We start from the raw sequence: 16,410 nt of genomic DNA, 5'->3' as shown, positions 1-16,410 counted from the left end.
GAAGAATGGATGTACATCAAAATAACTTTATTAACTTTTATTGGTAATATTCCTATCTTCCTACTTAGAGGGAAACATTTCTCATCATAAGTAAATGAATATTCTTCCCTTAGATACAGCGTGTCGGAGCCGGAGCCGGGAGCAGCAACTTTTTTGGTTTAGCCGGAGCCGTATTTTTCGTTAAAAACGGCTCCGGCTCCAGATTAGCTGAAAATGATTTTTTAAAGTAATATTATAATTTGGCAACGGTCTATTTCCATATAATTAAATGAAAAACTATTGTTACTTAACAATTAGACACCATCCTTCTACTTTTATATAGCTTTAGGTAATCAAATAAAAGCAAAATATTTTATATTATTTATTTTTTTATCAAAGTCAATAATGAACAAAAATTGATATATCAATTTTAAGGTAGGAGCCGGAGCCGTATTTTCAGATACGGCTCCGCGGAGCCAAAGCCGGAGCCGCATCAAAATTAAACGGCTCCGACACGCTGCTTAGATAAATCCGAAAGTACCTAGTGTTAAGCCTGTAAAAATATTAATGGTAAATTGTTGTGAACGACAGAAGGGGTTGATTTTGACATTCCCCCTTCCTGGAACTATGAAAAGTTTCGTTCCATCAATTAACATAAATATTTTTAGCCTGTTACTCTATATTTAAAATAGCTGGGGGGGGGGGGGGGGGGGAGAGTGGATTATGAAAAAAAGTAAAAAAAGAATTTTAAAAATTTTCAACTTTTCACTCTCGGGGAGGGAGGGGGGGGGGCACCCTTCACCAAAATAGTCATAAACCTTCCCTGGACCTATGAGAAGCTTCATTGGGAAGAAGATCCAAATCGGTACAGCCGTCAGCGGGATCCTTCGGTACACACAGACATACAGACAGACACAAGATGTATATATAGACATCCTGTTACTTTTTTATTTGTATTTAGATGGAGAGCCTAGATGTAAAAGAAGAGGTGGAGGAATCCGCGGAACAAATAGTTTGTACTCCGGTAAGAATATACAAAATATTGGGATCAGGTGCAGTTCATGGTTAAATGTTCCTGGTATCGATTTATATCTCCAAAAGTCCAAGAAAAAATTCATTGTTATAAGTGGCATGAAAATTAAGGTATTAGGTACAAATTATCTGGAATAGTAAAAATTCAATGATGCACAGAGATGAGAAAGCTTGATGAAGAAAACCCGCGTTAAATTAGTAATTTAGCGCATTTATGTGCACTGCAAGATAATTGTTTATTATTGTGCAAAAGCTATAGGTACCTTGCTAATGCTAATGTCGTACGGGTGAGTTGCAACTCAAGGCCAGACTCTTGGTCCTTCACCTCATACCCGTGGTACAGTACATTACAGACAACCAACTCTCTGTGATGCACGACCTTTGTCTGAGAAGTCCTAACTGTGCATGGTAACGAGTTGTGCCTGTTTTGGGCCAAGGCATTCCCCCCACTCTAACTATTTACGTCGCGCATCTGACATAGTAGCAGTGGGAACCATTTTTAACGTCATTAGTTATGACGCGGTGTCGGACCGAGATTCGAACCTAACACCTTCCCGACGACGAGCGGATGCGCTTCGTGTTGAGCCACGGTCGCGGGTTCTATAGGTACCTTTGTAAACCTTCTTTTGTCTGTTAAAATTTTGTTCAAACATGATATATAATATACCTACGCGTCAGTCGTTTGGCCTTATAGTACCTAGTCTTTAAAGTTTATAGTTTTTCGTAGATAATCGATCACAGGATTTTTTTTTATCGTGAACTACACCTGATCCAAACATTGTTCTTGAGTTGACTAGAGTTATAACTTCTCATGTTACGTATAAATATATGAGATACTACCTTAGGGACAGTAAAGAAAAAATAAAGAGATTAATCACAAAGGGACATATACTTTCCCACTTACTCTTTTGATATTGTCAAATTCTCAACCACACCGTGTCTCTCAAGAGACAATTTATATCAAATTATAAAAGTTGCAATTCCTTGGCTCCTAAACAGTACCATCAAATATGGATAGTCACAAAATATATCATTTCAGTTTCCTTCGTCAACTATCTGAAAAACTTTACCTGCCAAAAGTACAATTACATACTCTATCGAATTTAAATAGTTAAATTTTAAACTAATGACCAATGTAAAAAAAAATTAAAGATTTTTTAATTGGACGTATTTGATTTTTTACTAAAGGTTTAAATGATCTTTGTATGAATGTAAATTTGAATTAAGTCTAATATACGAAGAAAGGTGTTTTTAAACTTTGAAAGCTGCCGAGAGCAAAATAGCTGACTTTAGATCATTAATAGAATTGAAAAATTGAATGTCCCATTTAGGAATAGCACCAATTCTTTGAGAGCGTTAACGTGCGCTGCGCGCTTACTTTCCATTTAATATTTGGCAAACGAAGGCTTTGCAGCCAGCTATTGGCTTCTAGTAGCATTTAAAGACCTCAAAAATATATTTAGCTTATTTGCTGCTTGATCCGTACTATCTAATGATGGACGTACTATTTAAATTCTTATATAAATGATATTTCTCTCTCTGTCTCTCATATTCCGCTGTGTAAGTTAATCTTCCTTTCCTAAGACCAAATACAAGGATAATTTATATAATAGCAACGAAGATATGTCCATAAAAAAAGACAAATGCCCTAAGAAAGGATCTTAAGGGGTATAGTTTAATATGACAAGAAAAAAAGAATGAAATTGGTGACTAAGAATCTATTTTTTTCTCTGGATATTTTGTAACAACCAAAAGCAAATAACTCGACGAATGCTTGGCAATGTTAGTTCAGACAGACGATTAAACTTGTGTAGCATAATTGTACTTTTAAAGGCACACACAAATTCTAATGTATAAAGTTTTAAGTAAATATCTAAACATCATTTACCTCTTAAAACTTTGCTCATCTATTTATTTTTTTTTGCTAACGGGGTAAAATAGGTTCATTATATGAAAAAAAATATTTTAATTTCTTTCTTTGAAGAGGTCATCATGTTTATCACAATTGGGGATGTACATGAATTTTTTCTTTTGGTAGATACAATATGTACATTGTAATTGTATTATTTTGTAGTATTTTGTTAATTTTAAATATAAATATTTTATTATTTTGATAATATAAAATATTATGGTTAACTTTTTAGTAGCGAAGCTACTCTATAATTCGAAATATCCGTCCGTCTGAGACAAAGTGGGGGAAATGTGATTTTCTCGGCCCCTATAAAAGATAGACAGCTGAAATGTTTAGTGAAGATTCTTATAACATATGCCCATCTAATCTTGTACATTGTTTTGTCCATCCGTCTGTTATATGGGGTGCTAGATTGATTCCTACATTTTCATGTTTTCCTGATTTTCTCAACTCCTTTTTAAGACAATGGGCTGAGATTTTCAGGGATTGCTTAAATTTACATTCTACATATTTTCCTTAAGTTTTATTACGATTTTTCTATTAATAGGGGTGCTAGATCGATTCCTAGATTTTTAGGTTTTCTATTGTTTTCTCGATTCCTATTCAGGATTTGCGACTGAAATTATTAGGGATTAAATATGCTCATATTCTACATTTTTTTATCAAGTTTCATTAAGATTTGTCTATAAATTGCGGTGCTAGATCGATTCCTAGAATTTTAAATTTTAAGGATTTTTAAGGTTACGTGATTTTAAAGGTTTTCTGATTTCCCTATTTTATCAACATTGATGTTTATTGTATGACACTGCTTTATAGTAATTTTTTCTGATATGTATTCATAATTTTTGAGCTTCGCTACTTATGGATGTTGTCATCCTTGTTTCCTATCTTAAAGGAGTGTTGTTTGATGTTTCACTAAAGTAATATTCAAAGAAATTTTTAAAAAATCATACTTAAATATACCTATATAAGTAGATAGATATTTTTTTATCTTTAAATCAACATGATGATAATTTTAGTGATGACTTTTTCTTGTTTGTAATATGAAATACTAATATTTAATGTTGTGTTTTAACTTTACGTGGAACTTCCATTTAGTGTAATCTTAGATATTTGATCTTATGCTATTGTAGAGACAGTTTTAATATCTGAAGTGGCTATTTAAATAATATGTAGAGAATGAGAAACTGTTAACTATTTATCAAGTTTTCTTTAAATAATTTTAGCGAATCAGGTCAAAAAACAAAGATAATTTTATTCGCCCCTTACATTCAAAAAGTGAATGAAGTTTCCATCTTTTATTTTTTTGCGTGGGGGGGGGGGGTTCAACCTCTTATAAAATAGCTAAATTTTGCGGTTATTGAGATTTGAAGACAGACATACTTCATTTTGCTTTGTAATATAGATCTAACTTGAGAAATATTTCAATTCAGGGGTGCATATTTTCCAACCTAGTTGAATTTCTTACTCTGTAACTTTATTTAACTAGCGGCTATGCCCCTAGAGGCCTCTAGGGGCACTTGAGGAGGGGGGAGTCGAATTTGATAACCCAATTTCTTATTTTAGATTTTAAAAGAAAAAGTAAAAAAAAATATTTTGGGGGTGGAATTTTTTTTTTTGGGGGGGTGGGGGGGGGTATTTTTCATTTTTTGGGGGGTTGGGGGTGTCCCACCCCCCAAGAAAATAGTTATAAACCTTCCCGGGACTTATGAGAAGCTACCCTGTTAAGGAGAACCCGATCGGTTCAGCGGTTAGCGAGATCCTTCGAGACACACAGATACACAGACAAACATCCAGTTACTTTAGTATAAGGATTTCCCCAATTTATTAAAAATGCTGATTTTTTCCTTATTTTGAATTTATCCTACCCCTTCTCATGGGGAAGAGGAATTATGGAAAATATACACCCCTGTTTTTAAGTACTCTAATAAAATGTCTTTCTTACTCCCGTTTTAAAGTTGGTCAGATTTTGTTGCAGCTAACCAGTGCATATTCAATTGTTATTCAGACTAGCGGAGAGGTACGTGGTAGACAAGAATGTAATGCTATCTGTGATGTCTGTAAACACCCAATACCTAAAGCAAGAATTCACTATGGAGGTATGTATCTCATAGAAAAAGATATAGAATTCCTTGATTTTGTGACAATGTAATTTTTGTCGTCAATTTAGGTTACTAATATAGTCCTTAGAATTAGATATTGGTCATTACGTTCTTCCATGGTCAGGAGGAGTGGATGGGGTGAAATCATGATAAGGGTAACCCAACCTGAACTAACCTGATAAAAAGTAATAAACAAATAATCGTCAAACTACCCCCTAAATATCTTCTAATTTTTATATTGACTTCAAATGAGGGGGGCGGTTTTTTTTGCTCGACTAGTTAGGCACCTTGGAGGAAACCGCCGAGATATGAAAAAAGAGTTTTTATATTATTATCCTTTTTTTAGGTATAACCTGCTATTCTTGTCGAGCTTTCTTCAGGTAAGGAAAACTTTCATTTAATCACTCGTTTCATAATAATTTAGCAGCAAATGGGTCCAAGATCTTCTTGGCTATCTATCTTTAACAAAAAAGATCAAATGATTTCTAAAGGCGAATCTTCTCTAAAGTTTTTTTTTTTTCATTCTAGAAAGCTAAAAATATAGATAAATTTTAAACAAATTGGAATTAGGAAAATCAAGATTTTCGGGTTTATGGAAAGAAAATGAAGTTGCGTGTTTCATCGTATTTTCACAGAAGCTTTTGAAAGGTTAGGTTAGGTTAAATTAAATAAATGTTAGGTCAGTTCTTTAAGATTTTTTTATTATCATAGATATGTTTACAAGTAGTGCGCAATAGATTGCGTTATTTTAACGGTAAAAAATAAGATTTAGACATTTATTTCAACTGGCTTCCTAAAACTGTTTATATGAAGCTAAGCTAAATATGATTTTTTAGCTTTCAATGATACTTTTATTTGTACAAAAACATCGGCTTTTAACTGATCTCCACAATATTCAAGTGACTCTTTAAAATCCCCAAAATGACATTTCATATTTCCAAGTGTTCACAATCAATATTCCAATTAAGCTCAATTGGATCAATACCTAAAATTTGAATATATTTTTAACATATTTTATACAAAAATTACCTACTTCTTTATTAATCGATTAATCGTTGTTGGACTAATGAAATGTCATATTTTAAACATTACACTACAATTAAACTTAGGAATAATATATTATTTATAATATGTAATTTTCATATTATTTTTCTGCCAGTTTGACTATTGAGTAATTGGATGTCTGTCTGACAAAATAGTAAAATGTATGGCGTGTGTGTGCCAGATCTGTTGAATTTTGCGTACTACCATGGCTATTTTTGTTCAGATTTTTAATTTTTGTGTCATAAAATATTTTCTAGGCCTTAGTTTATATGTACACAAAGGAACAGTAAATTTTTGTTTTTATTTCAAACGGCTTCAGTTTTTATTAAAACTAATTTAGTTAAATTCTTACCATTTCCTATACTCATAGGCTCAAATTCTGCCATTTATTTTTCTGCGGAACGGTGGTTTACCTAATTAATTGATTGAAAGTCATCAAAACATTGTTTGCCATTAATCTATATTTCCTTGTACCAGACTAACTATTCTGTGGTTCTAAAAAGCAGGGCTCGCCAGCAGCGTGTCAGCCGCATTCAAGCCTCATTGAAATCGTCATTTACAATGACTTTAAAATTCAGCTGAATGTCTAAACCTGTTCCTAAACAGACAATCCATCTTTTCGAAACTAATTTGTTGTCTCACTAGCTGGTTTAAATTTAAGGCTTATGCGTGGCTGTCGAGTCATGGTAAAAAGTTTATTTATTAAAATTATATTCTTGTTTGCAGGCGTGCTGTACAAAGAGGGGTTGATGACGTGTGCAGACGCGAGGGCAACTGCCCTATTTCAAATAATGATAGAAAACAATGTCCTAACTGTAGGTAAGTGTTTTCTTATTGGCTGTAAAGCAAGTTTAATTGAAGTGTAAGGAATCTTATTGGTTGTTCTAAATATATCTGATGTCATAGGTTAATTTAGGTTAAAAAAAAACAATGTGTACATTTATTGGTGTGTTACTGTGTTAACTGTGGATGGATTAATGTTCCTTGTCAAAGGGGTAGTTGCACGAAGTGCATTTAAACTTGAATTCAGTGAACTGCCTATGTTTTTCTGTTCAATAGTTTAAACTACTTCTATAGGACATTATCATATTTTTGAAAGAATTTAAATTTTCTACCATATAGTTTCAAAAATAAAAAGACTTGAAAATCATGTTTTTTTTTGATAAATGCAAAGTTTATATGGCTGTCCTGTTTTCACAAAAACAGCATGATAACCATTTTGGTGGTGCCTATTAGATAACTATGCATTGTAATACAAAATTATATATGTTAGATGGTACTCCTGTAACTTATGCTCTCAATCAAACTCTTTAAATGCACTTCATGCAAATATTCATTTGGTCTCATTGTTTGAAAAGTATAGATTTTTGTCTATTATGTTCTAATTCTATAGGGTCTCGATTTACAACTAATTCACCAGTTTTGTTTCGAAACTGACTAATTTTCGCTATATTAAAACCATTTGTAATACATATAAATTATTTGTCTTATCTCATTATAGACAATTTTCCAAATTTTGTAACCTAGGTACCTACCTTAATATAATTGAAAGTAATTTTTATTTGGTAGGTACCTATTAAACTTTGTACAATAATTTTTTGGTAGGATATTAAAGAAAGTTTGGTTATATATCAGGCTATAAATGCTTTAAGTAGTACTTTGTAGAGTTGTTAATCAAAATTAATAATTAAATATTTACACTGTACACTACCTTACATTTATATTTTTTTGTTGAATAGTAGACATATTTTATATTTCTATATATGCATTTATAATTTATTGATAAATATTCTATTTTCATTCACATTAAACTAGATTTGTCAGTATTTTTTCATATTTTATATGATTAGCTATTTGATTTCACCGAGAGAGGAGGGGGGTGGGGGGGGGGGAGGGTACCAACCCCATTCATCATTTTATTTAGAAGAGGAATCCATAGGGAGAGAGGGGACATAGGGCTGGTTATTATAAGTTATTAAGTTTTATAATAATGTTTTCTTATTATTTGACTTAACAACTTTAGGGACTTCTATTGAATTTTTATTGGTTGGTTCATTGAGTTGAGTGTCCAAAAGTTTCAATCACTGATTGTAATTTACCAAAGAGGTTATTTTTGGTTCATCAGTGGGGATGTACTATCAATTTATCCCTGTCTTAGATACCTGGATACCTGCCAAACTCGTTTTAGAGATTTTAAACTCATTTTATTTACAGCCCAACTTTAAATTGTTTTATCCTTGTTTTGTTTTATTTAGAATGAAGCAATGTTTGAGAATTGGTATGCAGCCCAAGCTAGTCCTAAATGATGAAGAAAAAGAGGTAAAACAATAGAGGGGGAAGGGGTATTGTATATTCCCATCCCATGGACCTTGTGCATTGCAAACTCTCAATTGGGTCTTTGAAAATTAACCAATAGTGTCGGGAATATTATCAGCCCAGTAGCAGAAAACAATTTGCTAGCAGTTGAAAAAGGTCTTTGGAAAAGTGAGGCAGGTAATTATCTGTATGAACATCTATACTACAAATATGTTAGTAATAAAATAATAAAAACGACAGACAGGCAGACAAACATATAACACTTGTTGATTAAAAGTTGACTAAATATTAATTAGAATTAATTTTGAATATACCTTAATGCTTACCAAGTAAAAAATATTATTTAATGTAATTTTTATTATTATGTAAATATTATATTTACTTAATGTAAAAAGTTTATAGATTAATGTTGATTAAAACTGGATTTACCCAATTTTATATCATAACAAGGATAACAACTTCCATAAAAGCGAAGCTCAAAAACATAGACAAATAAACTTTAGCAAAACTGGTATTACGATGCTTTTTTTACTGAAAAAATTATATTATGAAGTTTTTACTAAAATTGTTTTAAATGGACCTACGCACAGTTTATATTTATAACTTGTTTATAGAGATGCTTCGCTTACAAGAATATTTCTTATCTAACTAGGAATCACCAATAGAAGTAATTAAGTGTTAATTTCATCATTAAAATCATAGAATTAGTTCTAAAAAGCAGATTTAATCATCATGTGTAGACTTTTTACACCCCCCATTAACTACTAGGATGGTGGATATACCCCTTCTGCACGCCTCTACAGTCCACAATTAGTTTTAAATCAATAAACAATGTTAACATGTCCAAATTAAAAATCAAAGCCACCCGTTGTAGCGGACTTGTACTCTATGTTTTGGAAAAGGCTAGGCTAAAAGAATATTAGGTACTTACTTAATACTTAATAAAATTGATTTTAATTTTGTTGGTTGCTCGATAATTTTTATACAACATAACACAAACACATACACACACACACATACACACACACACACACACACAAACACACACAAACAAACACAAACAAACTAAAAAAGGTACCCACACTCTCATACAAATTGAATTGAACAAATGAACTGAAGTTTTATACCTTTTACATGTGATATTTCAATACACTTTTGATTTCGTATCTTAAATAAAATTATGATGTTTTTTTCATAGTTCTCCTTATAGAAATGTATGTAATATTTATACTTGGATATTGCGCACATCTGTCTTGATGTGTAAATGGAAATGAAATGAAATGTCTGCCCTATAAGAAGAAAACAAAAGTTTTATACATTTATATCAAGATTAAATCCTGAAATTTTCAAAATATTCTAACGAGGGTTTTTTGAGAAAATTAGATTTGAAAATTTAAAGTTCAATTTTCATCACCTAGGAGTTACAGCATAATCATGACAAGAAAAGCAAATATTATTTATTTAAAATTTTGAACAAGTTTGCTTTTATAAAGTTCTTCATAAAACCACTCCTGAAGGGAGTTAAATAATGGCCATTTTTATCAGTTGCTTTGCTAAGGTCACGGAAATTCAGCCTTAGATAATTCATATATAGAGAGATTTTATGAAAGACTTCAATAAAAGCAAATTTGTTCAAAATTTTAAATAAATAATCTTTGCTTTTCTTATTAATCAAATTTGATTGGTTGGTTTCAAAATAGTCCAAATGTGTCAACCAATATTTTAGTAAGGTGTAATTTTGTTTCATTATTATCGTATGCATTATTTTAATTTATAATCGATTGTCTTGTCCTTCACGATCCCTGGTTACAACTTTTAAAAAAGCTCAATATACAGTGTTGTGTTTTCTTATCAGATTAATTTTGACCAAAACTGGTTTAGCTAGTTCGGAAAATAATTTGAAAGATTATTCTGGAAAAATCTTAATTGTAATAAAATCTTAAATGAGCCTGATTTATATATCTTTGGTTATTGACATACTAGTAAACAGGTTGATTAAATTGAATGAGTTCAAATAGTTGAGCAATTATTTTCCATTTAAGTGATAATAACATTTGTATAACATATGTTTATTAAAAGTTTTTCTGTAACTAGAGCGTGTCCGTCCGTAACGGATAGCTCTTGATAAATTTAGGCGTGATAGAATTGTCTTATCGATTTTAAACTTGACATGGTGATTCCTACAATAGTTTGGTACGATTAGCGTAGCAACTCTTCATTCTTAACCACAAATTCTTTACATTCATTTCAAAAATATTAATTTTCAACTTTTAAAATTATTTTTCTGTTTTACCGTTTCAGAGCTTATTCGCTTTTACGGATGTTGTCATCCTTGTTATGTGTATTTATTTTGTGTATATATTCTTTAACCAGCTCTGTCCGACCGCCCTATAAGTCAAATGTTTTTAATCCTGCTGTTAATAGAAATATACAGCTGAACTTTTTTGTGAATACTCTGATATTCTATAATTCACTGTCTGTCAAACATCAAATGTATTTAGAGGAAATATATTTTTCTCAGCTGCTATTAAAGATAAAAGAGCACATCTACTCTTAAATTTCAGTGATTTGATTAGTTCATATTATAAGATAAAATGCATTTAAAAAGTACTGTAAATAAACACTTTTTTATGTTTTATACTAAAAAACTTTATTGTAAAAATAAAACATAATAGTAGGTTACCTATAACACTTGTAAGTTGTACACAACAATAATATTTGTTTATTATTAGGATAAACAGGAAAGGATAATGATGTATTTAAAATATTATAAATAATATAGGATTTTACAAGTATAGATCAAAAAATATACATATAAATCCAGGTCGATTTAAACCTTGGATATTGTCTGCCACATTTTAAATAAATATTTTTCAAGTGCCACAAAAGTCATAAAAATTAGCAATCCGAATCTGCAATTTAAATTGCGGATTCGGATCCTGGGTCCAAAAACTGGGCGGATTGCGAATTTGGTAGTCGGATTGCCAACCCTAATCTAAACAATTTTCTAGCAATATGTATTTATTGAATAAATACACACCTAAATAAGTTTCACTTAAAACATATATACTTTTTATTATACAAATGTTAGTATTTATTACATGATTAGTAGCGAAGCTACTCTATAATTTGAAATGTCCGTCTGTCCGTATGTCCGTCTTAGTTTGGGGGAAACGTGATTTTCTCGGCTCCTATAAAAGATAAAAGGCTGAAATTTTTTGACAACATTCCCATTAACAAGGAGCACAATTAACTATAAAACATCAATGGCGATAGGACCGCTTTTTAGCAGGTTTTAGGCTATTTTTGTATTTTTCACATTTTTCTCCATATCTTTGATGTTTATGGTCCGATTTCCAAAATTTTTTCAGTTAAAGAATCAAAATTAAATTTCCTGTCGTTTTAAGAAAACAACTATGACGGTCAGACTGCCTTTAAGCAGGTTTTAGGCTATTTTTGTATTTTTCACATTTTTCTCCATACCTTTGGTGTTTATTGCCCAATTTCCAAAGTTTTTCAGTTATAGATATTAAAATTAAATTTCCTGCCTTAGTGTTATGAGATGCTTCACTGTAAAGGAGCACCGTATCGGTTCAGCGGTTACAGAGAACTTTCAGTACAGACTGCCAGATATATCACTTTTATACAAGGATTGAAACATTGTTTCTTTCAGGTACGATTTCGTAAAAAGAATCATAACCCTGCAGGTGCTGGTCCTAGTCCCACCCCCTCGCAGCAGCAGAGTCCCAGGTCTGCCAGTGCCAGTGGACAGCCTCGGCAGAAGAAGAAGAGCAAGAAGGTTACCGGGCAGCAGTCAGGTCAGCTGGCAGGACAACCACCTCCAGCTAATAGCGTTAGTTCACGCCTGGCAGAGTTTCCTGGGCCGTCAGGTAAATATTTATTTGCGCGTCAGCTTATAAAATAAATAAAGTCTGTTTTCATTGGTTCATTTTTTAAAAGCTAAGCTTTTCTTTAACTAGGGTCGGTCCGTCCATTTGACTTTGTCCTTTAAACGTCTTTATTTTGTTCTTTTTGTCCTATCGATTGCAAACATTGCTTGATTCTTCTTCTAACAGTAGGCTACGATTTAGAAAGCGATGCACCTCTCTAAATTCGCTTCTAATAAGTCCGTACGTTCATTTGAATCATGCTGCTTTTGAACTATATTTATTACTTTTTTCTTTTTTTTATTCATTTACTTTTTATTTAAACAATGCCTGGAAACCTTTTAAAAATGTCAATATTTAGGTATTCATTTTATCTCATATATCTTTAAAAGTTTGATTAAAAGTTTGATGATTTGTCAATATATAAGTGACAAGTCCTAAAACTTTTAAGTGTCTATAGCACTATATTACACAAAGATTATTATGAATTAGTTACATTTCATGTGCATATGCCATGAGTTACAAAATCTTGAATTATAGGTGTATTTAAGTCTAACTGAAGGGGATATAAAATAATCCATTTTAAATTAAAAATCCATCAAAAAACAAAACGAGATTTTTGAACAGAGATAATACACTCTTGGCTTCATGTTACACATGGTGCATGTTTTAATTCTGAAATCTTCCCTTATTATATATATTTTCTCGCTGTTGCCCTTCAAGAGAGAAGTAATTTTCTGTAGTTTTCCTCTAGTTCTCGATGATTCCATATTACGCGGGTCATTAGCTACCTTTCTCTCAAAAATGCTTCGTAAATGTAGCAAAATTTATATTCTTATATAATGTAATGGTTGTGTAATTAGACCTCCCCTACTTTTTGTAGAGGGGTCATTTTTATTGGGACGGTGGTGGTACCCTCCCCCAAAATAGCTATAAACCTTCCCTGGACCAATGAGAAGTTTAGCGATATCCTTATGAACTCACACTAAGACAGACACACATCCTATTACTCTTAAAATATAATTTATCTGAAAAATGGAAAATACTGGGGTTCATTTTTTCAAGATGCTTTTAGAAGCACAAGTATTTTTTTTGTTCTTGTTTTATATCTTCAGTATTGTATGAAAAAAACCTTTCGTTTGCGATGGAAGTATTATTCGGAAAAAATCTCTCTTTGGCTACAACCCAACACCATGTTTCTAGCCTCCTTTTTTTAGCTGGTTCCGGCAACCTTATATTGAGATTATTACAACAAATCATAATGAATACTTCACGGGATTTTCTTTTTGTGTGATATTTCATTTTAAAACCTTTTTAACTCCATTTTCTTATTACTCTGAAATTATACAAGTCACTGTGAATTCATTTTTTATAATACAGATACAATTACTCGGTAGCAAAAATCATAGGTATTCTTTAATTTTTTGTAGGGATTTATTTTATCAAATTTTGCCCTGGCCGTTTGGGCTTGTTTTTATAGTTATCAACCTAACTCTTTTTGTAAACTCTCCTATATGATTTAATATACCTGTAAAACTTTTAAAATTGAATTTTGGGACTTTCCTTCTAGGTGCTAGCGGGGCAAAAGACCCCCCCCCCTCAAACACTAAAATTTCTGTGCTTATTTTTAAGATATCGAGCTGATTTTTTTAATGGAACCTTTTATTACAAAAATGAGTAGGTTAGTTGATTAGCCACCCCATATTTCATTTTTGCTCTTTACTTCTAGGGGCTTGTAAGCTCAAAACTTATAATTTTGTATTTTGGGGGGTTGTTTTACCCAAAAAGCCCCTAGAAGGATAGTGCAAAAATTATATATGGGGTGGCTAATCAACTCATCTATATAATAAAAGGTTCCCCTTTATGGCATAATTGTCTATCTTTACTCTATGTTGACTTTTTTCTCTTATGTTGCTCTAACTTAAAGAATTCATTTTTTTGGTTGTTTAATGGTATGTTTACATTAATGGGGGGAATTAGGGTAGTGGACAATGTTAGTTTAAATGATAATTCATTCTTTTCTCCCCCCCCCCCCCCTTAAAAACCAGCTAACAGAGGCAGAATTGAGATTCGACGAAATTTTTTTTCATTGTTATTTCCCTGACACATTGTGCGTCTCCGCAAATTGAGGCTGACTACTCTCTTAATCCCCAGATATTCAGGGATATGACAATAGGGAGAGAAAAATAATCTTGCTTCCAATTATTCATGTAGGTAATATTCTGCTTTCAAATATTTGAGGGAAGACAGTGGCGTTGATAAACCTTACTGCCATTGTCCCTTCCTCCCTGTTTAATCCCAAATAAATAAATATTATAGATTTCTCATCGATTTTCTCTTCCAAAAATGAAGAAATATATCTTGACTTTTAACTTTTTTTGAAAAGCTTCTTAAAGCTCAAAGCAGGTATGCAGGGATAGGCCAATTTCAACTATAATTTTTAAGCATGTAGGCTAAAGTTTGTAATCTTGTGCAGAAGAAATTCTTTTATATTAATTTACCTTCTAGTGAGAGAGAGGGCTATATGGGTGGTAAAAGAATCTTTCCCCTTTAATGAAAGTTTCGGGTCTTGGAAGCTGCATATTATTGGAAATCAGACACAATAAACTTGAAATACCTTTCGCAATATTTATTAACCTTTATAATAGTTACAATCAAACAAAGGCAGAATTTTAGTATCATTGGTGGGTGGATTAATTTACTGTCCATTTGTCTAAACCTATTTGGTCTTCTCTGGGAGGGAGGGGACTTTGGGCTGTTTATCACAATAATCCTTAAAGTTTTAAAAGTTTTTTTTTATGTTGACTTAACAACTTTGAGGACTTAAAGAATTTTAATTGCTTAGTTCCTAAGTTGAATGTCCAAACGTTTCAATCACAAATTGTAATCAAGGGTTAATTTTGTGTACCATCATTAGGGATGTTTATCAATTTATCGGCCATTGTTTTATCCCTTCAGATACCGGGGTGTCTTCCTACAATAGTAATTGATATAGACAAACCTCAATTTATTACCTTTCATCTGTTCTTGTCAATTTGAGAGCCTCAAATTAGATTCAATGGAGTAAAGGAGTTGCTCTGTAATTCCAACTGTCCTTCCCATTTTCAGCTACAGATATATATCCTATTATAAAAGTAACAGGATCTCTGTCTATCTATCTGTACTCTGAACCGATATTGTTCTCCTTTACAGTGTAGCTTCTCATAGGTCCTTGAAAGGTTTACAATTTAATGGGGGTAGGGTACCACCACCCTCACCAAAAAGGCCTCTACGGGTATAGCTGCTAGTGTTTGATATTTCTTGACCAATAAGTTTTTTTCTAGCTGTGATATCCATCTGATTTTTGCTGTTTTATTTTATAACATTATTTCACAAAAATCAGTTTCAATGATTGATGTTGTTTTCCTTGCATTTGTATTTTAAGATAAGTAAATTCTTTTAATTATTTTATTAAAAGAAAACCAGGAGATTAAAAAAACTTTGGTAATACATTTAATTACATCTTTTTTGTCAGCTTTTCTTTATTCTTTAATAAGATTATGCTTTAAGACACCTGAAGGGTGATGGCAACCTCCCCCATAATAATTTTAAAATTTCCTAGGACCTCTGAGACGCTACATTGTAAAGTAAAATCATACCTATCGACTGAGCGGTCATCGAGATCTTTGGGTTCAGACAGACACAAACATTTGCTTTTCTCCTATTTCTAGCCCCTGCGGGAGGCTCTAACCTAGCGGGGCAATCATTAACATTTACCTTCTCTTTTCATTTAGGAATGCAAGGAAGAGGTTTTGGGCTGGAACAAGGTCGCACTCCGAGCATTGACACCAGACTTGTCGACAACAGAATTCATTCAGATGATATCAAAACAGAAACAGCTGATTATCTTTCCAACCTTCCCCCCTACCACCACCAAGGTATCCCCATGGGCCATTCTGGAGGATTACCCATGGGTGGAACCCTACCCCATCCCTGTGTGCCGCACCAGAGTATGGATATTAAGCATGAAGATCCGTTAGAAGCAGCACCCCTTCATGCCCCGCCCCCCGCAGAGTTTATTCCTGATTCGTGGCAACCAAGACTGACCGCACACGCAAGGCATATATACTTCCATTTCATTTGCAAGCTCTAAGGGAAT

The 16,410-nt window shown here is 32.4% G+C and overlaps 1 protein-coding gene across 1 annotated transcript in view; it reads left to right on the top strand.

Moving 5' to 3' along the window:
- Positions 1-16,410, top strand: part of LOC145303961 (uncharacterized) — a 34,858-nt gene that overhangs the window by 3,004 nt on the left and 15,444 nt on the right. Inside the window, exons 2-8 of the mRNA XM_080145630.1 lie at positions 941-1,003; positions 4,932-5,022; positions 5,372-5,405; positions 6,796-6,888; positions 8,325-8,388; positions 12,059-12,275; positions 16,046-16,370. Of these exons, the coding sequence (XP_080001756.1) occupies positions 941-1,003; positions 4,932-5,022; positions 5,372-5,405; positions 6,796-6,888; positions 8,325-8,388; positions 12,059-12,275; positions 16,046-16,370 (887 nt within the window). The remainder of the gene's footprint in view (positions 1-940; positions 1,004-4,931; positions 5,023-5,371; positions 5,406-6,795; positions 6,889-8,324; positions 8,389-12,058; positions 12,276-16,045; positions 16,371-16,410) is intronic.

Source organism: Acartia tonsa, chromosome 13, assembly GCF_053477335.1.
Source record: "Acartia tonsa isolate MP-2025a chromosome 13, ASM5347733v1, whole genome shotgun sequence".
Taxonomy (NCBI): domain Eukaryota; kingdom Metazoa; phylum Arthropoda; class Copepoda; order Calanoida; family Acartiidae; genus Acartia; species Acartia tonsa.
Note: the sequence above shows the minus strand (reverse complement) of the source record. Positions and strands in the feature narration are given on the sequence as shown.